Source organism: Planococcus citri, chromosome 1 (assembly GCF_950023065.1).
Source record: "Planococcus citri chromosome 1, ihPlaCitr1.1, whole genome shotgun sequence".
NCBI classification, from domain to species: domain Eukaryota; kingdom Metazoa; phylum Arthropoda; class Insecta; order Hemiptera; family Pseudococcidae; genus Planococcus; species Planococcus citri.
This window is the reverse complement of record NC_088677.1, coordinates 45,016,858-45,033,556: the sequence shown is the minus strand read 5'-3', so window position 1 is coordinate 45,033,556 and position 16,699 is coordinate 45,016,858. Positions and strand designations below refer to the sequence as shown.

Genomic DNA, 16,699 nt, shown 5'->3' with positions numbered 1-16,699 from the left:
TACCGTTAACTGTGGTTTCTAGTGTTGGGCAAAAATCGATTATTTCAAATAATCGATAATCGATTAATCGGCCAAAAAAATAATCGCGACTCCGATTAATCGGTGAAAAAATAATCGATTAAATCGATGATTTTCGATTATTTTTTTATCACATTAAAATGTTCAAAATTGCTGAAAAAAACGTAAAAATGTTAATTAATTGACCGTTGAAATAACAGAGAATGACAGAAATGTGATTATTCTGGAGAAAATGATGAAAATACAAGATGGATTGGTCAATATTTCTGTTTTCACGGTTTTGAAAATTATCCTTTTTCAATTTTAACGCCAAAAAACACAAGATTGTGATAAAATTTACGCCAAATACCCTATAAAAACATGATCGATTATTTTTTTCAAAATAATCGATTAATCGATTAATCGGAAGAAGAAAAAATAATCGCCAAACGATTATTTTTCAGGCCGATTAATCGATTATTCGATTAATCGATTAATAATCGGCCCATCACTAGTGGTTTCGTTCTTCGTTTCGTTTTCCGCCACCGCCTTCAATCATTTCGCGAGAAATCGTGTCTAATCGCATTCGGTATTATTATTTGTAAATTATATTTTGTAGCAATAATTTCTTATCTGTATCAAAGTCCAATTAAATGTACGATGAAGTGGTAATGCAATTTCGTCATTGCGTGATATAAAGGTGCGCTGCAATTTGTAATTCCAATTTGTAAACGCACAAGTGTCGTTTGATTACTCATCTCAGTCGTTTGAACATTGTTTTCATTTTGTGTTCACCATGTCTTCTGAATCGGTTAAAAGCGTAAGTAAAAACCCTTCATGTAAAACTAATTACCTACGTGTCAAGATGAATTTAGAACATTCCTACGATTTCAGTTTGTCAGCTTGGAAACACCAGGATACGTGGGATTCGCCAATCTTCCGAATCAGGTGCACAGGAAATCAGTCAAGAAAGGGTTCGAATTTACGTTGATGGTTGTAGGCGAATCGGGTTTGGGAAAGTCTACCCTCGTTGACAGTTTATTCGATACCGATATATATCCGGAAAGAACTGTTCCTAGCGCTGCCGGTATTCATCTTTAAATTGTTTCAATTGTCCATGAAGTAAACGGAGAGGCGTATAATTGTAGTTGTGTGTTACAGAAAAAACCAAAAAAACCGTCAAAGTTGAAGCATCTACGGTGGAAATTGAAGAAAAAGGTGTCAAGCTGAGATTGACTGTTGTAGATACCCCAGGCTACGGCGATGGAATTGACAACTCCGATAGGTATGAGAAATGTAATCTTGTTGCGATATTTCAGTATCGAATTAGAAGAAATGATCGTTATTTTGAAATAGTTTTCGTGCCATTATTCAATACATCGATGACCAATTTGAGAGGTTCTTGAGAGATGAAAGCGGATTGAATCGTAGGAATATTACCGATAACAGAGTTCATTGCTGCTTCTATTTTATTTCACCATTTGGCCATGGGTAAGTGTAATATTAAGAATTATCATCTTATGATTCGTTCATCTTAATAGTTACTATCATTCTTCCACAGACTGAAGCCTCTGGACGTAGAATTCATGAAACAACTTCATAATAAAGTTAATATCGTTCCTGTCATCGCCAAGTCCGATGCTTTAACCAAGAAAGAAGTTTTAAGACTGAAAATGAAAGTATGTTCTGAAAAGTTATGGATCTTGAGAACCTTTAATAAAATATTAATTAACATCGTTTTATTAGGTCATGGAGGAGATTGAAAAAAATAATATAAAAATTTATGCTTTACCGGACTGCGATAGTGATGAAGATGAAGTTTACAAGGAAAAGGTACTCTCGGCTATTGTTGCACTTGGCTATTTGTATATTGAAGTACTCGTAGTTGACGTAATGTTTCCGCTAAATTCTGTAGATACGTCAGCTGAAAGAAGCAGTACCGTTTGCCGTTTGTGGTGCTAATACTTTGATCGAAGTGAAAGACAGAAAAGTACGCGGACGTGTTTATCCCTGGGGTGTTGTAGAAGTTGAAAATCCGGAGCATAACGATTTCATCAAGTTACGATCAATGCTAGTGTAAGTTAGGCGCAGTTTAGGCTTCAAGTTTTGCATAGAAAGTTTGTTATATGTAATTATGTATGGCCTGGTATATTTAATATTGTGTTATTTGTGTAATGAATTACAGCACTCATATGCAAGATATGCAAGACGTTACTCAAGAGGTACATTACGAAAATTATAGATCCGAAAGACTGGCTAAAGGTGCACCTATACCAAAGAGAACAACGTGAGTTCATCTCTCAGCTGCAGCGTTAACTTGATTATAATTTGATTATCGGTCTGATTTTCGTCTAATTATTTTCAGTTCGTTACCGGAGTATGAAAAAACCAACGGAACTACCGAATCTATTTCGGAGAAGGATCGTATATTGAAAGAGAAAGAAGCTGAACTGAAACGTATGCAAGCAGAGCTGGAGAAAATACAGGCTCAAATACAACAGAAAGCAGCCTAATTTTAATTTAAACAGATACTAGGATCTTGCCATTTTTCAAACTCTTTACCAGTTTATTTTTTTACATTTTTATAGATATATTTATTTTTTTATTTTTTTTTTACGAACATAATTCCATATAGGCGTACTTATTTCTCTTTTTGAATCGTGTAATTTAATCGCTTTAGTAGATGACGAATGGTCGTTCGTTTGTACTTAAAATTATCGTTAAGCAAAGAAATTTAACGCTTGGATACTTTCATATCTATTATTTACTTTGCGGCATTATGTTTGTTTTGTTTCGTTCTTTTCTATTTATCTTTTTTTTCGCATAATTATCAATGCTGCATTTTATTTTTATATTTTTGTAAGTTTACCATTTTGATAATGATTGAATCAAGTCAGTATGAGCTTACGAACAGTGAAGTATATTTTGTATCGAATCGAACAAATTTTTTAAAAAGATTAATTTTATCGATATCAAATTTTTATACGAAAACTTGGTCTTGTTTTCTTTTATATACGTGAATATTTATTTTATACGTAGATTTAAATTTTTGGAATAAATTTTACGGGATGAGTAATTAATTTATTCAAGTTTACTGGTTCCTATGTCTAACTGTTGGAGAGTTCCATCGGAAACGAACTTATTTTTAGCAATATTATATAACTATTTGCACGCTTTGACCATGACATTATCTTCAATGTACATAGAACCACGTAGAAGTATCTGTACATCCAAAAGAATGCTGGAGGGGAATGATCCATGTCCCACTACATACTCACATCATGGTCTTTATATGACTTGGGTTCGAAATACTTTCACTAGTGAAGTTCGTCGTTGATATTGATACGGTGTTCAATAATTCGTTATGTTTTTCCAGGTAATAAAGATTATTCTCAAATGTGCCCGTACTATGAGTGAAATACGCATTTAGCAATGTGTTTAAAACCTGGTTTTCATGTAGGTAATATTTTTGACGATTGTTGGCGCGATATGGGCTCAACAATACGAGGAGGAAAGAACAACTTATGAGCCTGAACCTCATCCGTATAGTTTCTCTTTCGTTGCTGGAAGATATCCCGGCCATGTAGATAGAACCAGAGCAGAATACGGTGATGGTAGTGGTATTGTAAAAGGTAGGCTATTCACGCTCGATAATATGTACTCGTAATAATTTATAATCGTGTTTATTTTCAATAACGAGAAATCCCATGTAGGTAATTTTTGATTTCAACTTAAACTTACCTACCTACTACACGAAGTTATTTAGAATAGGATTTTGATTAAAACTTGAATGAAATTGAAAATACTGATGATGGTAAGTGAAGTAGGTAGGTCTAGGTAGGTACCTAAATCTTATACAATATGCTTACGAAAATTTTGCGTTAACGTAGCATTACGATTATTCAACTGAAAGTAAAACAGTTCGCATTTTTTCAATTCACCAAAATCTTGATACGTAATGGGTATCGTATTTCGCATCTATTATCTAGGTCAACTGCTTAATTACTATAATTAATTGTTTAAGGTTTATACACGTATGTGGATCCGAGGCAAGAAATCAGAACCGTGGAATATACCGCCGATAAAGAAGGTTTCCACGCTACTTTGAATATACCTGCTGCCGAAGATACGCCTGCCGTAGCAGCTGCCAAATCTCGTCATTTGAAATTATTTAACAAAGTGAGTTATCAATTTCGGCATTTGTAAAGAACGGGCATAAATAAAATGCCTATTTTATAGCACACAAAAATAGATAATCGAATTTTGTAAACCATTGGCCGAGTACGGAGTATAGTTGGTTGTTTTATTGTTGTATACAACATGTTTTAAATAAACAGATCGCTAAAAACAATCAAATATACGAGCCACAAGAAACACCATCTGTTGCGGAAGCGAAACGTAAGCATGCCATATTATATGAAAAAATTGCTCAACAACACGCCCAACTTGCAGCTGAATTAGAAGCTGCAAGAGCTGAAGCGGAACGTCAGGAACTTTATAAGAAGCAAAATGAAACTCCAAACGGCGAATATCCAGCCTAGTTTTTCGTTATTGAGTATATGGGTATCGTTTCTATTCTACTATGTGCGTGTAATTTAATTATAAATTTTCATCGAGCATTTATTCGAGTACATACTTACTGCCAGGCAGTTGGTAGGTACCTATTTATTTTTTAACATTTTATTTTACGTACTTACCTAGTTGTAAGTTTTTTTCTATATTACCTACGCACAAATCAATTTATTGTCAGTCATATTTTCTCTTTTCTCTTTTCCTTTTCTTTCAAGTACCTAAATACATCATATTTTTCAAAAAAATTGAATTTTTTTCTCAAGTCAAGTTGAAATTTTGAGTTGAAAAATTAAAAAAATTCCAGGAATTGTTCTTAGTTTTTAGTTACCTATCTACAAAATTTTTCGAAAAATTCTATTTAAAATTTGCTCAAAATCAAAATATCTATTAAAAAAAAGACTGTTACCAAATAGGTAGGTAACAAAAAATATTGTTTTGGATTTTTGATTTTGAGAATCTGAGTTTTTTTTTGTTTTAAAATTTTTTAAAAAATGAACAAGTTCTATTATCTACGGGTAAAAATATAATTCCGGCAGATTATTTCTTATCAAGTTCACTATCTGAAAACGGAAGAACTGTCTGTTGAAATTTCACATAATCATAAAAGCACGAAATTAAAAAAATAAGTATCATTTTCGTACCAATAACCTACAGGCTGTCCCGGAAATTTTCCGTTAAAATTCAATTGTAGATAGTGCTCCAGAAGACGAACAAAAAATGTTATTACAATATTTGCTTACCTGATCAATTTGAGAGAATTACGTCTTTTTGAAAAATTACGCACTTTTTTGCAATTTTTTTGAAAATGGGCCTCAAAATGAGGTAAAAATTTCTTGACATTGTGACATTTGTGACTGCATGCTCTATTAAATTTTTCAAGTTTTTTTTTGGAAAATTTGGTGCTTAAAATATACATTTTCTGTCGCGAGGAGGCCTCAAGACGTAGCATAAAGTACCTAAGTATTTAAAATTTTACCACTGCAGAAGGTTCCAAAAAAGTTGCACTTGCTCGCTCACATTTTTCTACATATTACAGTTTTGTTTTTTTTTTACGCTAAATGCACTTTTTGGAACATTTTGAAAATTCAAATCGCTTTAGAACCCTCTATTTTCCGATTGGACAGCTGAATTTTTTCTCCGGATGTCGGTACCTTTCATTAAAATTCTCTGAAAAAATTGTGATCGAGAATTCGAAAATCAATTCAATCAAATTGTCCAACAGTCTGCTTATTATTGATGAATAATTCGAGAGCAAAAATTACAATGCAGAATAGTATATTTCTTTCGTAAAATAACAATTCCAGTTATGTAATACATTTAACAAACATTATTTCAAAATACATACGAAATTAACCTGCCCGGCACCGAACTGGCTTTCATTCCAACACCAACTCACAGTAACAACCAAAGAGTAGGTACCTAATAGTCGATAAAATCAGTCACGACAATTACTATTATGGCAAAGCGGTATCTCCAACAACTTATTTTATAAGAATACCTACTTCAATATTTTTTTAAAAATTGCCCTCGACTACTCTGAAAAAAAAACCGCTGGTTAGTTATTCAGGAGTTTCATTTAAATCTAAATTATTACTCCAAACTTATCAATTTTTTGAAAAATAGGTACCTAGTACCTACCTACCTACCTACCGTAAACATTACGCTAGTAGACGTAAATAACACAAACATTCGATAAAAACACCATACATTTATGCACATTCATACCACAAAATTCAGTTTCAGTACCTACACTTAGGTAGGTACCTAGTTAGGTGATAGGTACCTACTTGCAACGATCAACGTTGCCAGGCAGGGTCATTATAAAATTCATCAATCATTTGAAAGGCCGCAGTAAGACTTTGTAATTGATGAACAGAACATTTTACAGCAAAAAATATATCAATACCGGTTCATTCGAACAAAGATACCTCATCCTTTGCCTCATTCATAAAACGAATAGATAATCTTACACAGATCCATTTTCAAATTCCTTTCCAAAACGTAAATAAATTATTAATAATAATAAAAAATTAACGTCACTTTATCAACAGCAACATTAGACTCACGCGTTTAAACGATTAATAATTTAAAAAAAAAAACAAAAAAAAACATTGTTTTTAAGAAACATACATACATACATACATACAACGTACATACAATAATGAGTAATGAAAGAAAACGGACCAAAGTCGTCAAAATTTTCAAATAGGTACATATAACAGAAAATCATACAAACAAAATAATGGTAGGTAACTGAATGTGGTCATTTCTTCTACCACCAATCAGGAATTTTTTCATTTTCACGCTTACAATAAATTAATCCCAAGTATACACGAATTTCAACGTTAACGTTACGTTAGGGTAGCCTACGATGGCATTTATTTACACAAATTACAAAATTATTACGAATTTGATTTGTAAAATACCTTACCTATAATTTTTTATCTCTCGGGTATTCTTTTGCAGCGTTCAAAATCTCGCCATTAACTATTTTCGTTCATTTCAAAATCATAACGCGTTAATATCGTACATCTACATAGGTACTTAAATACTTAAATAGAAGTTTCTTTGACTTTTTACATACAATCACAGTGTAAACTCAGTTTTAAAATTAATGAGGTATGTATATAAGCATTCGTTATAATAACTTTTACTCGTAAGTTTGTATAGCAAACGAAATCGACCAAATTGACTAGGATTAAAAAAATAAAGATGTACAGTCGAGTAGGCCTCCATTAATAGGTAAGTACATAAAAAAAAATGGAAATTCAAAAGGAATAAAAGCCTTTTTGGGGTACCTATTAAATTTCATCGTTGTCCAAACTGGAAATAATGCTACGCGTAATTTCAATCACAATAATTACGAAATCGCAGGATTTTTTTACGACCACTGACCAGTCCCAAAATCGCAGATCTAGTTTTACCAATTGAACAAGTAATCGATGGCTTAAGGTACGGAAACGTGGAATATTTCATGAATAAATACGAAAAAAATAGGCACGATATGTTTTGAAACTTCACTTCGCGCTCATCTCATGTGCCTGGCGGCCTGGCCTAACTGCCGAGAGATGCATACTCGTGCGTTCACATTTCTCGAGTACCTATCTTCCTCACGCATGTAAACAAGCATATTCCAATATGCAGTACTCTCCGTCTCCCCTTCCCTAACATTCAGTATTGCAAAAAATTTGAAGGAAATCTGGATAAATTACCGTATACCTACATGAACGAATTTTTAAACGCAAAAATATGAAATTCTTGGATTGCGGCACTTTTTTTAGTAAAACTTACGCAAATTCCCAAAGCGAAATAAAATTTAGCCATTTTCAGCTAACCTATTAGTAGACCCATTCGTCTCTCATAATAAGCCATAAATCCATAATTTTTAGGTTGAAACCAAATTCGCAGCTGTTTTATTCGAAATATTCCATGTCGGCCGTCTGAGAGAAATTTGAAAACAACAGTATCCAAAACTTTCTGGAAGTGTCAACTGGCTGAAAATGGACGGAAATTAATTTTCAGAGGTTGATTTTGTGCAAGTAGCAATTTTTCTCACCTGGTATCGAATTTTCAGCAACTCTATAAGAGCATTCGAAATTAATGCAGGAAAATCTAAATCTTCCTGAAGGTTTCAAGGCGACTAGGAATGGAGCAATTTCGTTTCAGTTGGTCTCAAATTTTGGAAAGAAAATAAATTCGAGCAGTTGAAAATTTGGTTATGAAGGTAGAGGAATAGGTTCGTTCCAAAAATACAATTTTTTAGTCAAAATCGGAGCTAAGGATTTTCTTTTATTATCTTAAGGACAAATTCACAAATTATAAAAATTTTCAATCTTCTAAAAAGAGCAATTCCAATTAACTTAGCATGATTATTTTCCAGCTTGATATAATAGGTTCTTGAGGTTTATGATTTGAAAGCTCAATAAAACAGACATTACGAATGTTTGAAGAAAAACATATTACGAGTACATCGATATGAAATTCATGGTAACTTGATTTTACGAAATACTACACACGACCTTGAAAATTACACACTACAACCATCTTTTTTACACCATTCGAATAGATTTGCAGGAATAATGCAAAACAAAAAACAAAAAAACAAACAAAAACAAAACTCGTTAATGGCATATTCATTACACCTGAAATTTATTTTTTCGTGTACCTAAGTATAAAGTATAACCGATTTAAATGAACTCAAGCACTGATTACTCCATCATTTCATCTTTTTTCACTACACTCAGAAAACGACAACGTAAGTCTAAGTACCTGTACATTGGAGCATCCTGGAAAATACAGGAAAAAAAGGAAAAGTGTACACATACAAAACAATAAATCAACTAGAAAAATAAAAACAGCAAAATTAATCAGCACCATCTATAACCACTGAAATATATTTGAAGCATAACACAAAACAAAAAAAAATCATTCATCAAAAAAATAATTCAATTTTCATCATTTCAAAAATCAAAAACAACACGTAGGTACAATGGAGAATTCGCGATAATAACCGTTTTTTTTTTCGTTCGATTGTTTGCAGGGGCCACGCGATAATGAAATTTTAAGCGTTAACAAAAAACTCATCGTAGAATGATTTTCCAAATTTATAAATTAACAAAACAAAAATAAACATTTACCAATAAATACTACTTACAATATTACAATATACAATTTTATACAATAATGTTATAAGAAAGACGAAAATGGTAAATATAATAATTTTAAATTTGAGAGAAAAAGAAAAAAAAAACGAAAAAATGCATCGATTGTTTTCAATGATTTAAAATATTAATTCTCAGCTTAAACGTTAGTATTTGCATTTTTCCTTTTTTTTATTTTTTTACAACAGTATACCTTGCTTTATTCATTTTTCAAAATAATAATATCATGAGCAATATAAAAATACGCTGTTACAACAAATTAACCACAAAAATTCCAAACATATAAAAACCATACCTAGGTATCGGCGGTGTAATATTTTCCAGGCGAATTTTAATTTTCTTTTCCACGACCGTAATTTATCATCTACCTATACACCTTGGTTAACAAACTACTACGCCTAGTAACGTGAAATTCGAAGCACGTACAAACCATTGGTAATTTGCCACATAATTAAAGCAACAATAAACTGGAATTCACGATACTCGACAATTCGAAAGATAAAAAATTCACTCGGTAAATTACGTAAAAAACAAAAAAACAAACCAACGAAAAGGTAATAATACGTACTTATTTTTCTCAGTTCAAACTACGGTCGTGTGCGTTATTTTTAAGCGTATTTTCAATTCACGTACCCGTATTATCGCCGGATTCTAAACATAATCTTATATTTTCGTTACGTTAACCCCAAGTATTGATTTTTTTAATGTGAAAATAATAATCGAGAGAAGACGACAAAACAAAAACTTATTACAAAATTCTCAGTTCTTTTGTAGATTATTCAACGAAATACATAAATTTGTTTCCATTAAATAAAAAGAAGACAGGAAAAACGAATAAAAAAACGCAATTAAAGGTAGGTAAAAGCTTAAAAAAATATATGCATACTATTCGTTTGACAAATTTCGTAAGAACGACAGCACATTTTGCAAAAGAAAACCTTAATCTGTACAATTTGCGCAGACGAAAAATTCTCTTTTTCTTTTTTCTTTCAATTCAACAAACGAAAAAAATTCAAAAAAGAAAAACAAAACGCTACGATAATTTTGTAACGTAGTAATCAATACGAAAAAAGGTCTTTAAACGAGTACACTTAAATACTGTACAAACAGCCAAATTATTAACGATCCGTCGCCGGTCTCCGCACTTTCATTTACTCGCGTAATATTGAACTTTCTTATTGATATTTGTTACTTTGGAAGAGGCTAAATTCATCACTTCGTTCCAACCTGGAAACAAGCAAAATATGACGGTTAGATTTCTTTTGAATACACGTATGTATGTGTATAGTAAGTACCTTACATTTTTTCACATACAAAGGAATTAGGTATACAAATACAACGACGAATAATGTTCATATTTTTTCCTCTTCTTCATCTGCTTGATTTGAGACAAAGATATTCAAGAAAAAAATCCGCCCACAAAAGTACATAATCATAATTGTACATAGGTACCTATGTAGTAGGTACATACAACGTTCAATAGAGTAAATGGAAAAGTTCAGTCATTCGTGGAAATTTTTTCGAGTTTATCTTCCGGGGCTAGTACTCAATTTTTTCCAATAAAAAAGTAACCACAAAAGTAACAAAACGGGGTCAAAACAAAAAAAAACATGACAAAATTGAAATGTTCTGATTTTGAAATAGCTGCATTACTTTGAAATTTTTTGATAAAAAAGCGAGATTTCTTGACACTTTTGGGCCATCAAGTGAGAATTTTCACAATTTCTGACAAAAAGCCGTTTTTTAGCAAATCGTGAGACTCGCAACTGCAACTAAGGTAAAGCCTTCGTTAAAAAGCGAGAATATTACGCACTTCGACAATTTCAGCAAAAAGTAGGAGTTTTTGGGGAATTATTGGGTAAGAAACTAAGAAGTGATACTTTTTGGTATTTTCTAGCAGAAAAGCGAGAGTTCAGGATAATTTTTGGTAAAAAGAGAAAATCTGTAGTAATTCTGCTTAAAAGTAAAATATTTGTGAAAAAGCAAAAATTTGGACTTTATGGAAGGTAAAGTGAACAATTTTTGGCAGAAAAGCAAGACTTTCGGTTAATTTTTGAAAAAAAAGGGGAATCTTTCGTAATGTTGCTAAAAAGTCAGAATTTTTGTTACAAAGCAAAACTTATCCATTTTAGGAAATTATTGGCTTTGGCAGAAATATTTTTTCGCAATTTTTTTCACTCCTTCTTTACTTTTCTCTTGCCACATCCTTAAAAACAGAGTTTCAAAACTTCGAAAAAGAAGATATAAAAGTGGTAGATTGCATTGTACGTATTTTTTCAAAATTCAAACGCGATCGAATTTTCAAAAGTACAGTTCATTCAGTGAACGAATGGGGAGAAGGGGGAGAGGGAGCAAGTAAGTCAACAACATGAAAAAACAATTTTGACCACATGAAACTGCAGCTTGAAAAAAATCCTCGATTTTTCACCTTTTTACTTCTTTTCAGGGGAAATTCGTTGGCATCATATTCTAGCTGAGAAAAAACGGGAGAGGGAAACGAAGAATTGTTCAACTGGATTGAGCAATGATATTTTCTTTCTGTTGTTTCATGAGAATGGAAAAATTTATAACAAGAAATAGATTTATGTACTTTAAATTACTTGAAAAGGATTCTACGATACCTAGTGCCTAAATGTTCAAATATCACACTGTCTTCTCTCCTATTTTTTCGTCCGCTTTTAGTTTACTGTTGAAATGAATTTTTTTCACAATTCGACACACAATAATACACATGCAGGATATTGGTTCGAAATTTTTTTTGCTCAACTTTAACAATGCTGTATAGGTAGGTAGAGGTACGAGGTATGCATGTCTTGTCATCGTAGCTGATTTTACGTCAAGAATTTGCGATACCTCGAACTCCAAACTCCCACATGGTTGCAATACTTCTAAATATTGTATGGTACGTATAACACAATTTCATTTGAAAATACTTTTGCGAAGACGTCGACAGATCGGGCAAATATTTCCAATAAAGCAAAATTCATACTCGTTCAATGCCCGGTCAAACCGAACAATACAGGCGTACGAAAATTCGTCAGGTATTTGTTCAACATCTAATCACAATTTTAGGTATTTCTGGCCAACCCGAAAATATGAAATATTGGAAATTTCTTAGAACTAACATTTTTCATTTTGAAATTTTTTAGTCGTCGCCATCGTGGTCGTATTTCTTGTTACTATGTACCTACAAGGCGACCGGATTTGAAATAATTTCCTTTCTTTATGACAAAAAAATCGTCGCCAGAGCAGTGTTGCCAAACGGACGTACTACACCTACATTTATGCAAAATCAAATGAAGCCTATCGTCGTCGCCACGATTAATAAGTAATTGCTCGAATTTAATCGACATAATGTTGGGATTGAGAATTGTTTATCGCGACGTATAATTTTTTTAATTACTTCGATAAAATAATGCGTCGTGTAACGCGTGATCAAACGCATTAAAATTTGCTTCTTGCGAGCTTTTATGCTGGCCAGTTTCATTCGATAAATTAGAAAAACTTCACGAACACGCCGAAACGCCGCCGCTACGTTTGGATAAAAAGGTGTGAGGCACGTATCACACTCAGGCCGCGCCGACCGTCAAAATAAAAAGTACCATTTTTCGACGTATGGCGATTAATTATGAAGAAAAAGAAGCTCGTGTTACTTTCGCAACTTTTCCAAAAGCTATTATAACTTTTCTTTTAAAACTACCACGTCTGCCAATCCCTTTCGCTGTCCCTGTAACATGCTACGTTACGTACTATATGTACGTATTTCCCCTATTAGCGCATAACTCGGGATGAAATTTCCGAGTCGCGCTACACAAAGCTATTGACGAAGAAGAGGAGAAGAAAGCGCGGGGAGAAAAAGTTACATGTAGTACTCGTTACTTACTCTTATTAACGTATTGGATAACTTCGGTAACGTTGTATTTCGAAGAGCGTTCGATAATTTCTTTTTGAATTTCGAGTTGCCTCTGCTTGGAAACCTCGACAGCCTCGGCATCATCTGCTCCCATCGATAAAACGTTGTCGTCGACGTTGAAAGCGACGTTGATTTCATCAGGAGCACCGCTGTTCGGGCAACGACGATCGTTTAAAACATGCGTTACGCTCGCCCGACCAGTCTCGTCATGAATAGGTAACGAATGTGAAAGTTTATCGACATAGGACATCGATTGCGAACCATCGGAAGAAACGGTGCCGTCGTTACTTTTGCTACAACTAGATTTAAGTACGATAGTCTCCTCGACGCTGACGTCGTTACAGCCATTGGAATTACTAAGATTATGGTGGTTGAGGTGGTGATGGTGGTGGTACCTGGTACAGGCGTTGTTATTCACTTCGACAGTCTCTAGATCGGTTTGCGTTTCGCTGCATTTGGTAGTGGTGATGGTGGCGGACGCGTTTGCCGCGCATTTCAAAGTGAATTCGACGAATAGATCGTTAGACGTGGACGTTTTCGCCGCTGCGTCGTGGTTATCGTTGGCGATATCGTTTTCGTCGACGTTACCGCCACCACCTTCAACAGCGCTGCTACCGTGGACGTTGACGTTGACGCCGCCACCGCCGTTCGCGTTCTTATTCTTTTTATTTCTAGTCTTTTTAACTTTAGTATTATTAGTATTATTACTATTATTATTATTATTATTATTACTATTACTGCTACTATTATTAACATTATTATTATTACTAGCGTTACTGTTACTAATATTATTGGGATAGTCTTTTGGCATTTTAGTAGTATCGATAGCGTCGCTGCCACCATCACAATCACCGTTACCGTTGCCGTTACAGCAGACGACGACGACGTTGGTAGCGTTGTTATTGGTATCGTTATTATCGTTGGTATTTTTCGTCCTAGTCGACGATTTATTCTTACGTCTGGGCGGCGTAGAGGTGGCCACGTCCACGGTGCTTTCGTTGGCACCGCTATCGTTGACGCTGCTACTGCATCCGCTATCTTTATCGTCGATTAGCAGATTGGTACTGGAGGCCGCATCGACTATCGTGGCGGCGCTATCGTTGAACGCGGGCGAAGACACGTTACTACAATTTAGATCACAGCTTCGGTCGTTATCGTTGTCGTTGTCGACGCCGACGACGACGGAGGAGGACGGCGGCACGGTGGTCGCGCACGTCAGCTCAGAGTTATCCGAATGTTCGGGCGAATCACCTCCGGTATTCGAAGACGAGCTGGCCGAAGACGAACCGAACGAGCTCGCGGTGGTAACCGAACCGCACGTGTTCTGCGTCGAATACGCGGACGACGACGACAACGAGGAGGACGGCGAATTGGAGAACGGTTTGAGCGACCGGTGCCATTTTGCGTCGCCGCCGTTAAGCGTCGTCGAACTGTTGCACTGAGGCGATTTCGCGATATCCGCGTAGGACGCTTGCGGCGTACAACCGCTGGACGTTGATTTCTTCTTGATCTTACACTTGGGCGTCGTCGACGATACCGGCAACGAGTGTATCGAATCCGAATCGGATATTTTATCAGAAGGCACCACCGACGATACGGATTTTCTACGACTACGGTGACGATTTTCGGAGCTGCGCGTCGAACGTTTGCTATTCTGATAAGCGGCGAAATTGCCGTTATCGTTTTTATCCGTATAATGATGCGGTAAAAAGTTGTGCGACAACGACGACGAGGAGGCCGATGCCGTCGCCGATGCGTCGTGAATACCGTGGTGCTGGTGGCTATGGTGACTGCTGCTATGGTGGTGCAGGTGATTGTGGTGTTTTTGGTGCTCCAACGTCGACGAACGCGATTTACTTCTTCGCTTCTTCTTACGTTGCTTTTTGGTAACTAAATGGAATTCCGTTTCGGTGTAATTGTCGTCATCTACGTGATCTAGATTATCGTAGTATAAATTATGCGAATGCTCGAGCTGTTGATCAACATTCTGCTGCTGCTGCTGTTGATGCTGATGCTGATGCTCTTGCAACAGTTGCAAATTTTCGAATTCGCGATGGTGGTCTGGCGGTTGCTGGTGCGATATCGTATCATCCGACGATGACGTTTGACTATCGATCGGCGTCGAATTGGATACCGGAGCTGGCGGCGCGACCACTGGCGATATCGACTCGGTTTCTATCAAACTGCTTTCTTTGCCGATATAATGACTATCGTCGACCGAAGACTGTTTCTTATTCTGTTGCTGCTTCGTTTTACTGCTACTGTGGCGTAAATCTTCCAAGCTCGTGCTTTTCTTCAGCCTATCTTTGGCTCGGCTAGGTTTCTTGTTACTACGTACATCGTCGTCGGTAGCCGCTTTACCGCCATTTTTACCGCTTCTATCGCAGTTACGAGACGAACTGCTGCTAACCGATTTACTTTTTACGCTTTTACTGGTCGAACTGTTGCCGAGTTCGCCGAAAGCGCCACCAGTGCCATTGCCACCGCCGTTACAGCTTCCTCCGCCGCCACCAGCTTTCGTATTCTCGATGTAGTCGACTAAATATTCGACCGATTTGTCGCCGCAGTATCCTTCGATGTTTTCCGAAAGTACCGAAGTGGTGTTTTGTTTCTAGAATGAAAATAAAACGCAGAAAAATTAGAATTAATTGCGAGGAAATTACGATTTTATAAGTTATTAAGTTACACGAAATAAGTACATAAGATGGTTCTAGGCATTAATATGAAATCCGCGCGATTGGGCTGTAAAAGGCAATTCAACGATCGATTTGTAATTCGAGTGAAATAATACATATATTACACTTTCCCCCCTTCCGCCTAGGCCAGGTTAAATTTCATCAAAGACATACAAAAATAAGGTAAGTCGAAAACAAAGTAGAGAAATTTGAATTCCTAAATTTTCTGTAAACATTCTGAAAACTTGATTTCAAAAGTAGGTAGGTACAGCAAATGAATTAAACGAATAAAAACGCCTCTCGTTAAAACAATTTGTTCCCAAAGGTTACAGACCCTACCTACATATTTGTATTTACCCATTTACTGGACAACAGCAAGTACATATTTCTACACCAACGAAAGAATTCCCATTAAAACCACACGAGTTTAATTTAATCTCATCGGGAAAAAAGGCATCTCCATCTCGGCTGGGAAACTTTGTAAGGGACAAAAACGCCGAATACTCAACCCCATAAAGCCTATTTAGTATTTAATCCTTCTCACACCGCATCGTCGTTCGTCCAACTTCAAATTTCATAACTGTGACGACACGACCTAAATTTTTTCGCATGACTCATTAATTCGGCGACAATGGAAGTCGAGCAGGGCTGAATTTGACGCGACAGTGCCTACGACGAAGGGGTGAAGAGGAGCGGTTTGAAGAAGGAACCTTCGTTTAATATACTTTACTTTCGTTCGTATCTGCGAAACATTCAACAGGAAGATCGAATATTTTCAAAATGCGCGCACAAGGTTGACTAAGTGTTCAAAATACGAACATTCTTATCCAATTCGAATAAGCGTATTACGTAGCTGGATAAGATACGATACGAGGTACGTC

The 16,699-nt window shown here is 35.4% G+C and overlaps 3 protein-coding genes across 11 annotated transcripts in view; 2 read left to right on the top strand and 1 right to left on the bottom strand.

Annotated features, from left to right (window-relative positions):
- The first annotated feature begins 530 nt into the window (after positions 1-530).
- Positions 531-3,073, top strand: Sep1 (Septin 1). Its single transcript, XM_065345333.1, has 9 exons — positions 531-817; positions 892-1,084; positions 1,159-1,282; positions 1,354-1,488; positions 1,559-1,676; positions 1,744-1,830; positions 1,913-2,073; positions 2,183-2,284; positions 2,363-3,073. Exons 1-9 carry the CDS (start codon positions 794-796, stop codon positions 2,508-2,510), a joined length of 1,092 nt encoding a protein of 363 aa, XP_065201405.1. The 5' UTR covers positions 531-793; the 3' UTR covers positions 2,511-3,073.
- A 136-nt stretch (positions 3,074-3,209) lies between these two features.
- Positions 3,210-4,616, top strand: LOC135832218 (uncharacterized). Its single transcript, XM_065345338.1, has 4 exons — positions 3,210-3,373; positions 3,458-3,629; positions 4,022-4,176; positions 4,335-4,616. Exons 1-4 carry the CDS (start codon positions 3,362-3,364, stop codon positions 4,536-4,538), a joined length of 543 nt encoding a protein of 180 aa, XP_065201410.1. The 5' UTR covers positions 3,210-3,361; the 3' UTR covers positions 4,539-4,616.
- A 4,316-nt stretch (positions 4,617-8,932) lies between these two features.
- Positions 8,933-16,699, bottom strand: part of LOC135832198 (uncharacterized protein DDB_G0283357-like) — an 82,566-nt gene continuing 74,799 nt past the window's right edge. For all 9 annotated transcript variants that reach the window (XM_065345303.1, XM_065345298.1, XM_065345306.1 and 6 more), the window contains 2 exons: positions 13,114-15,754; positions 8,933-10,457 (listed from right to left, as the gene is read on the bottom strand). In XM_065345303.1, coding sequence (XP_065201375.1) covers positions 10,378-10,457; positions 13,114-15,754 — 2,721 coding nt within the window. In that variant the 3' untranslated portion in view covers positions 8,933-10,377. The remainder of the gene's footprint in view (positions 10,458-13,113; positions 15,755-16,699) is intronic.